Below are 8,717 nucleotides of genomic sequence, written 5' to 3'. Positions count from 1 at the left end.
TTACAGACAGTTAGTTATTAGCTGCCATGTGGGTGTTGGGAATGAAACCCAGGTCTTCTGCAAGAGCAGTCAGTGTGCTTAACCACTGAGCCATCTCTCCAAGTCCCTCTTTTTTCTTTTTTGAAACATCTAGGCTGGCCTCCACCTCTCTATGTAGCCAAGGATGACCTTGAATTCCTGACCTTCCTGTTTCCATCTTTAAGTGCTGGAACTACAGGTGTGGGGACATGCCCACCACCATGTGGGGCTGGGGACTGAACCAGGACTTCACGCACACTGGCAAGTACTCTACCAAGGCAGTGTCATGCTATCAGGCAGCAGTTTCCTCTGCAACAAACCTTCCACCTTGAAGGAAAGCTCGTAAAGACATGGGATGTTCTGGAATGTTCTAAGGGGAGGTGAGACATTCCACCCTGCACAGAAGCTCCTTAAACCCAGGAAGTCAACGACTCAAATACTTCAGGAAGTCCCTGAAACTGACATTATTCCATGTCTCCCCAGGACTAGTGTCACATATCACATGTCCAGGCGAGAACGCTGCTTTAAATGCAGACTCTGCTGGCTAAACTGAAGAGAGTCAGAGGTCCCATAAGGAGGAGACAGTCCTTGTCTTTCATACGAAAGGTTTATATTTACAAAAATAAATTACAAAAAACAAGACCAAACCAAAACAAACCCCAACTCTGCATGACAGAAAGACTCCAGGAGCTCATTCCAGTAACAGCTCATTTAAGAAACTTCAAAACAGGCCCAGGGGGACCAACTCGGGGATGCCAACACACAAAGACCACCCTGCTGCGGGGCACTGGTGATGGTGACAGTTCTGCTAGCAGGAAAGGGCAGAGAGAGCGCAGCTAATAGACATCTGTGTGGTAAAGGGGCCAGGCCACCTCTCAGAGCTGGTCTGCAAGTACTGAGGCGAGGTCACTGCCGGCAGGTATCGTGGAAGGCCTCCAGGGTTCGGAAGTCCCTCCACGTAGGGGGAAGGCCGTCTTGCAGAAACTTCCCGCAGCGCTGGCATGGGGCCTGGAACAGCTTTATGTAGCTTCTCAACCAGGTCTGAAAGAGGGGGAGACAGAGAGGAGAGAATGGGACCGAGGCGCCTCCTCAGTAGTCCCTCCAGCACTCCTAGTGACCTGAACAGACCGTATGTGAGCTCTGACCCTCCAGCACTCCTTGTGACCCGAATAGACTGTATGTGAGCTCTGACCCTGATGACTCCTGTGGCCATGGAAAAGCCATCCAACCCACAGGCTCATCCCCGCTGTGACTCAGTTCTGATGCTCCCTGCCCCCCCCTCAAGTTCAGTGCACAAACTCCTTGTCAGAGCTGGAGCGCCCAGTCTCGATCCTGTCTCCCTAGCACCAGGCAGCAGGTATGGGCATGGCTGAGAAGCTCTGGGGGATTCTGCACCAGGGCAACCTGCCTCCTCAGAAATCTCATCTCAGAGGTCATCCCTCACTGTCACAGTATGGTGTAGCACGGCTAGGGGCATCCCCAGTGCCACCAGGTAACGTAATAATCGGCAGACGCCCACGCAGGAGGTTCAGGAGCCGAGGGCTCTGGGCATCATGCATAAGGATGAGGCTGGAGTAACTCAATTCTCCACCTCAAGGAGACTCGGGGCACCAAGACCCAGGAACCTACCGCCAACAGGCAAGCGGCTCACTGTGAGGGGAGTCTGCTCACTGGCTCCTGAAGGTGTCAACCTGTTCTCTGAGGAGAGGGCTGAGTTACTGGTAAAAATCTCCCTACTTCCTCACAGCTGCCTCTACGGGCAGACAAGACCCATCAGTGCTGACCCCCTCCACAGGCTGGGTACGGGGCTACGGCAGTAAACACAGGAGGGCGATGGCTGGCTCCGTTTCGCTTCTGCCCTCCCCACGCAGCAGTCAGGAGCAAAGGGAGACTTGGTGATGTGTTAGTTAAAAAGTCAGTCTGGAGAGCACTGAAGACCGTCACCTGAGTCAGCATGTGGCGGGCTCTCTGGGCCAGCGCTGCTGAGTCCTCCCAACACCACATGCTCAGACTCCTGTCTTCTGGGAAGTGAATGTCACTTCCCTCTAAGCAGCTGAGCTGTTGGGTCCCCGTTACAGAGTGGCTGCCAGAGCAAAGCCAGCCTCACTGCTGCTCAGACTGGCAGCAGGAAGCCTGAGCCAATCTGCCCAGCAGCCACATCAGCAGGAATGCAAAAGGTCCCTGGGCAGGGAAGGATGGCACCTGGGGACTTGCTGCTGCAAGCCGGCCTGAGAGGTGAAACAGCTGTGGGGCTGTGGAGGACAGGGCATGTGTGCTTGGTCTCACAGGCCACGCAGGCTATGCAGCCAGAGCTTGGCGGGGGGGCTGCGGATTCCCATGGTGTAAACACCCGCTAGTTTTGATGTGCGCCAACCACAGCTGAAGAACCAGCTGGCCAAGCCGCTGCACTCACTCCTACTTTGAGTTCCAACTCTGAAAATCTAAGGAAGAGGAGACTTAGGGAACTGCAGATTCCTCCTGGTGGAGGTCAGTGCTAGAACCTTCTGGAAGATTGCTTCTGTGACCACTGCTTGTCCACAATGGCAGAAGTCTCGGGGATTACCTGGAGCTGGCTCCTCTGGAACTTTCTCCAGCTGCAAGACCTGACTCCTGCAGCCACTTACCATGAAGGATCTGACCACAACGTCTGGCATCTGGGGCAGCTGATAGTGGAGCAGGGCGGTGGTGGCATGGTCTGTAACCTGGGGGTGAAGGACAACCCCCGTGTTAGCCAGAAATGGCCAGCAGGACAGACGCACACTTTCATATGGATAACTCTGCTTTGATTCATTCTCTCTCTGTGGAAAGGATAGCTAAAGTAAAATCACAACTAGGAAAATTAGGGGCAGGGAGGCGGCACTCTAGGCAAGAGGACACTGGCCTGGAAACATGTGAACTCAAGGCCATGGGGAGGTGGACAGGGAACAGGGATGGGGAGTTTCCAACCAAGCATGCCACTTCCTCTGAGGTGGGACACTGCTGGACAGCGACAGGCAGCAGCAGTGCAAAGGCCTCCTCCGTCTTCTTTCCCACCAGCCCTTCTGTGACCCTGCACAGTGCAGTCCTCTGTCTCGCTCCCTGAAGGGGCTGCTTTTGGCATCCCTGTGGGCACACCGCATCTCCTGACTCCTCAGAAAGGTGGCAGCGGGGTGGGGGGCCTGGTGGCCTGAGGTGCGGCAGGCACTGTCCTGACCTTGACCAGCCACTCACCCTGGTCTCAACTTCCTCTCTGCAAGCAGGGGGTTGGTAGAAGATCCCTGCAGGTCTGAACCATCAATCAACAAATTAGGATTTTACTAATTTTAATTTGATAATTGTGCTCAAACTAATGGCTTATTTGACTGTCCTCATTAGAAATTCTTTATCTTTAAAATGTAACACTGACTTATTTACTGTGGCTGTGTGCACATGGGTAGGGACAAGAGTATGTGCCAGAGCTCAGAAGTCAGAGGACAACCTTTGGGAGCCGACTCTCTCCTTCCACCATGTGGGTCCTTGGGAGCAAACTCATGTGGTCAGGCTTGGTGGCAAGTGCCATGCCCACTGAGCCATCTTGCTGGCACTAGAGATTTCTGTCATTACGAATATGGTTTAAAAACAAAACAAAGGCTCCAGAGAAAAAAACGAACCCCGAGACCAAGACTCAACATGGCTGCACAGACTTGTCAGTTTTGGCCCCAGCACAACACTGAAGCATGCTATACAGGCCTGGACAACAGTGAATCGAACGAGCTGGGGCAGATGGGGACTGGTCTAGGCCAGGCAGGCAGTGCTGAACGCGCCTCAGGCTGGCACAGCTGTGTCCACACCTGCACCACAGGTGCAAGGGCTGCTCCACCGACCGGCGAGCTGGCCCGGGTTCCCCAGTTTCCACAGAGGCTGAGCTCCAGCCCAGGAAGATTTTATCCTTAGATACAAGAGGCTGTGGTTCCACACTTCAGGGAGGGCAGGCCGAGGGAGGATACTGCCCTGCCCCACCTGCTCCCCTGCTCAGCTTGCTCCCCAACCCTGCCTCTCTCCCAGTCGCTTCCCAGCGCTTGGCTTTATGCAACAGCATACAGCAGGTGCCCAACACATTAATTAAAAAAGGAACCTTGCAATGTCTACTCCTGGGGACACGGCACCGTCTTCCCACAGAGACATTCATGGTGCCTGTGTCCCACAAGCCTGAGCACTTCTTCCCCAGTGACTTTCAAGCTGAACGGTATTCCGACTCCACGTGCCAGGCCTGCTTGTATTTTAAGCATCCTGACAGACAGCTTTCTAAAGTGAGCAACGCATTTCTTCAGGCAGTAGCAATGGCAGCTGCAGCATGACTGTGGGGACTGCTGGGGATGAGCAGGGGCTGTCTTTTCACTTTAGATTTGGATGGTGGCCTGCTGCAGTGGCAGCGACCAGAGTTGTCTGCTTGGTGCCCACTGCCCTCCAGCTCTAGGCATGACTGTGTTCTACAGACGGGTCTGTAGCCCTGGCTATAGGAGGCCCTGGGTGGAGTCGGCCCCATCTGTTCAAACACAGGAACTGGACTGACCTGAGGTCTGCCTCCCTCATCAGAACAGTGACCCAGAGGCCACATCCAAGGCAGGCCCGCTGCTCGGCTGCACAGGTTTTGGGTTTCTTTTCAGTTAACACAAGTGACCACCATTTGAAATGTGGGAGGCTTTACCTGCCCAGGATTCCAGCTTCTCTGGAGGCCTCAGAGGCTGTGGGGTGTCCTCACAGGTCAGCGGTCCAACCATGTGAGGGGCTCTGTATCACTAAGCCCATGAGCCCCCATCCAGGTGGCCGCGTCTCTGGACAGGCATTCCCCTGCAGCTGGCCTGAGAGCCCCAGGGTCTCACCTGTCCACGCTACTCACGGTGTCCACCTGATCTCTGGAATTTGGGGCGTTCCCCAAATACTGACAAGACTGTACCCCCAACATATTCCAAGCCTTGAACCCAGCCCTGCCATCTCTGGGCGCCTGTTCTGGCTTCCTGAGCTTTACTGGAGCCCATGTCCCCGGCCTGACAGACTATCAAACGTGAGGTGTGGAGGCCTGCACACACAGCTGAGATGTACAGACTGACCAAGAGGACAGGCTGAGTTAGTAAGAAAGGATCTTTCCAGATATGGGGAGTGAGGCCTCTTTGATTTGGCATCTGATTCACAGGCAAGGCACCTAATTAGTCTTCCCATTACTGGTTGGCAATCTGGCCAAATCCAGCTTCTTTTCAAAAGGTCCTGCATAAAATATTCCCTTTAACTGCCAAATGGTGGTAGTTTTTTTCTGGCATGGATGCGATCATTTGGTCCCTCAGTGTCCCACCACCAATTACAGCAACATTTTAACAGAAGGAAACGAAGCCGCTGACTTCTGGTTCTCTCCCCCAGCTTGCACTCCTGGTTTAGGATTCGTGTGGCTGTGGCTGTGGGCGGCTGGGGAGTCTGGCCACTCGATCTTCCTTTCTCTCAAAGCATTCCACTCTCAATATGGTTTTGTTTTACACTTTCAACAGCAAAGTTGTTTTTTGTTCAGCATGGAAGACGTGGTAAAAACAGGCCTGGGGCGACAGAAGATTGCTGATAACCAAGTTGTGAAGGCCCAGGTTTGGTCCCATTGTGTTCTAAGTTAATGAGAGTCCACTGGGAGATAAAAGCGGCCGTTGGCACAAGAGGCCAGGGAAGGGCACTAATGCTCCCAAGAGGGAGGCCACGGGAGGATGAGCTGCCTGCGGGTTGAGTGCTGGGCTGAAACAAAGCTTGTAAAAAGATCAAAGTGGTTGGAACTCAGGGCAATGGAGGGAGGGGGAGAGGATGTGAGGTGAGAGTAACAGACAGGGACTAGGTGGTGCACCAGTGGGGTGGGGGGCGGACATGGGGGTGGGGAGAGAGCTCCTGCTTCCCCTCACTGCAGGAACAGCAGAAGCCTGGTCTGGCTCAGGGTGGGTTCCCATCTCAGGGCCATCTGCTGAGCTCCATGGAGAGCTGACTTGCCTTCCCTTCCTGTCCCATCTTCTCCAGAGGCAGCAGGCTGGGCTTACTGAAGTTCCTTCTGCCTCAGCTCCAGGCTGAGAAGGCCTAACTGAGCATAGGGAGGGAGAAGGGACTCTTTCAAGAGACCTTGAACCAGCTGCCAGTCAACACTCTGGAGAAGGAGCTGCCAGTCAAAACAGTCTCCCAAAGACCTTCTGCTGTACCCTGCCAGGAGCTCCTTCCAGCGGGGGCTGTGGGGTCTGGGAGCTATTTTATGCTCAAGGACAAGGGTGGAAAACAGGCTGCAGCAAGCTGCACACAGGGTGGGGCTCTCCCACTGCTCTGTGCCTGGGTCCTGCCTTTCCTAGGAGCTGGCTGACCTTAGGTTGAAGACCCCATGGATCCGGGGAGGGGCAGTGTCTGACAGATGACAAGCACCCTGCAGTGTTAGCCACCACATTGTGCCACCTCGCTCAGTCCTTGCAGTGATGGTAGAGACCTTGGCTACTGCCATTTACAAGTCAGGGAACTAAGTCACTAGGAGGTCAAGGGACAGCAGGGCAGCGGTTGTCCAGACCACATCACCCTGAGCTCTGAGCCCCACACCCCACAGGCTCCCACTGCAGCCTTTCAGGGTGGACAGATGTTCTTTCGGCTCCTGAGGGAAGGGGAAGGGAACACATCATCCCTGGCCCTGAACTAACAGCTAGGCTCTTACCACTCAGACATGGCTCCCTCCTCCTTTGCCAGAGCCTCTGCCTGTGCTGCTGTCTGCAGCCCCCAGGTCTGACACTGGTCTGGTCTGAGGGCAGGCTATCACTACAACTGAACACACTGCCCCACCTGAACTAGGTACAGGGAACAGGGTAAGGGGGCAGTGCCAGTCCCCAGGGTGCAAGGGAGGCAAAAAGCACAGAAGGGTGGAGAGAGCAGAGGAGGCCAACTGTTCAGCCATGTTTGGCACCAGGTGTCAGGGTGACAGGATCAGCAAGGGAAGAACAGAGGCCACAGTACTGACCAGGAAGGGGCAGGGCAGAGAAGCTTTGACAGACTTTCAATCCCTAGCACTTTCCTTTTAAAGAGACATCTGGGAGGTGAGAAGATAGTAGGAGTCACTAGCCACGGCCTGCAGCAGGATGTGCTGTAGCAGGGACAATTTCTTACTGTGCTCCTGACCTTTGTCTCAGTTTTCTGAGTACCTTTAACTTGGGATGTTGGATTTGATTTAAATGGACAGGACTACTTCCTGCCAGGGCTTCTCAAACAGGGGGCCCTGGACTCCAGGACCCAGTATTATCCTCAGGAGGCTCAGGAACCCTCTCAGGTTGCTGGCTTCTAGGTGTGGTGCGTCAGAGTTCAGGAGGTGATTCTGGGTTTCCAGTTGGGCAGTGCAGACCAGCAGGCCACTGGGGGCTCTGCCCACTCCCCACAACCAGGGAGTGGGACAGTGGTCTCAGCTGAGCTGGCCCCAGCCTCCAGCAATTCTGGGATGCTCTTCCTACTCAAGGGCCAATGAATAGCCCTGCATTATCCACATGGCCCACGTGCCCAAGGCCAGGGGAGCTGGGCTATTAAAAGTATTCCCTTACAAGATTAATAAACAGGGAAATAAAGTACCCAAGTTATCAGAAGTTGTTTATGTAAAAGAGAAAACTGGTGGAGACAGGCTTCCACTAGAATGCTGTGTGAAAGTTAACAGAAATGGGACTGGGGGGAGGTCAGGGAGGGCGCAGTCTCCTTGGAGTCACTGCCTGTGAGACCTTGGCTGCATCACTCCTTGTTGGACCTCAATAAGAAACGGCGAGGCTTAGATGAAGGCTGGGGTCTGGCAGGTGGTTCCGCAGGTCCCCTGGGACCTCCATCTCTAGTCACCCTGGATACCCATCAGCAGCACTCTCTCCTTGCCCTGAAGAAAACCCAGTACAAGCTCTACCGTCCACCCTTCCAAGCAAGGTGTCAAAGCTTTTTCTTTTTTTAAAGACAAGGTCTCACTACATAGCTCTGGATGGTCTAACACTCTCTATGTAGACCAGGCTGGCCTCCAACTCATAAGAGATTTACCTGCCTCTGCGTCTGAGTTCTGGGATTAAAGGTGTGTGCCACCATGACCTGCCCCTCTACTTCTGTTTTTTTTTTTTTTTTTTTTTTAAAAAGGACAACAAAAACCTGATGGGGGGGGGGGCCTAAAAGAAAAAAAAAGGGGGGGGGATTATGCTGGGTGAAAGAAGTCAGTCACAAAAAGCCTTTTTTTTTTTTTTTTTTTTTTTTTTTTTTTTAAAAAGGACAACAGATACCTGATGGTGGGAGAGGTGCCTACCTGATGCTCTGATGTGATGGCCCCCCTCTGTTTCTGGGCTGCTAACTCTTCCCAGCTCTGGATTTCACTGAGGTCACAGGAAGCAAGCCCATGCTGTTTCCAGAGCCCAGAGAAATAAAACTGACTGGGGGGTAAAAACCCTTTAACATCCTGCATGGAGACCAACCCAGCTGCCTGGGGTGCTAAGAGTTCTGAGAACAATCCCACCTTGTGAAGAGAGTCCTAAACAAAGTTGGAAGAAGCAACTTCTGTGTGGGTCCTGGAGCCATGGAGCTCAGTGTGTGAAGTGTTTAGAGACAGCAACTGCTAGCAACCTTGCTCCAAGGATGCACACAAAGAGCTTTCGGAAAAAGATTTAAGACAGTGCTAGAAGCCTCCGTTCCAGGAAGAGGAGCCATCACCATTTCAAAACTGGAATGCTCTGAAG

At 53.5% G+C, this 8,717-nt stretch overlaps 1 protein-coding gene across 3 annotated transcripts in view; it reads right to left on the bottom strand.

Moving 5' to 3' along the window:
* Positions 1–619: 619 nt before the first annotated feature.
* The window catches only part of Med27 (mediator complex subunit 27), a 201,915-nt gene continuing 193,817 nt past the window's right edge, over positions 620–8,717 (bottom strand). For all 3 annotated transcript variants that reach the window (XM_008843973.3, XM_008843974.3, XM_008843975.3), the window contains 2 exons: positions 2,643–2,720; positions 620–1,059 (listed from right to left, as the gene is read on the bottom strand). In XM_008843973.3, coding sequence (XP_008842195.1) covers positions 925–1,059; positions 2,643–2,720 — 213 coding nt within the window. In that variant the 3' untranslated portion in view covers positions 620–924. The remainder of the gene's footprint in view (positions 1,060–2,642; positions 2,721–8,717) is intronic.

Source organism: Nannospalax galili, unplaced genomic scaffold (assembly GCF_000622305.1).
Source record: "Nannospalax galili isolate Female #2095 unplaced genomic scaffold, S.galili_v1.0 scaffold300, whole genome shotgun sequence".
NCBI classification, from domain to species: Eukaryota; Metazoa; Chordata; class Mammalia; order Rodentia; family Spalacidae; genus Nannospalax; species Nannospalax galili.
This window is presented reverse-complemented; position numbering and strand designations above follow the sequence as displayed.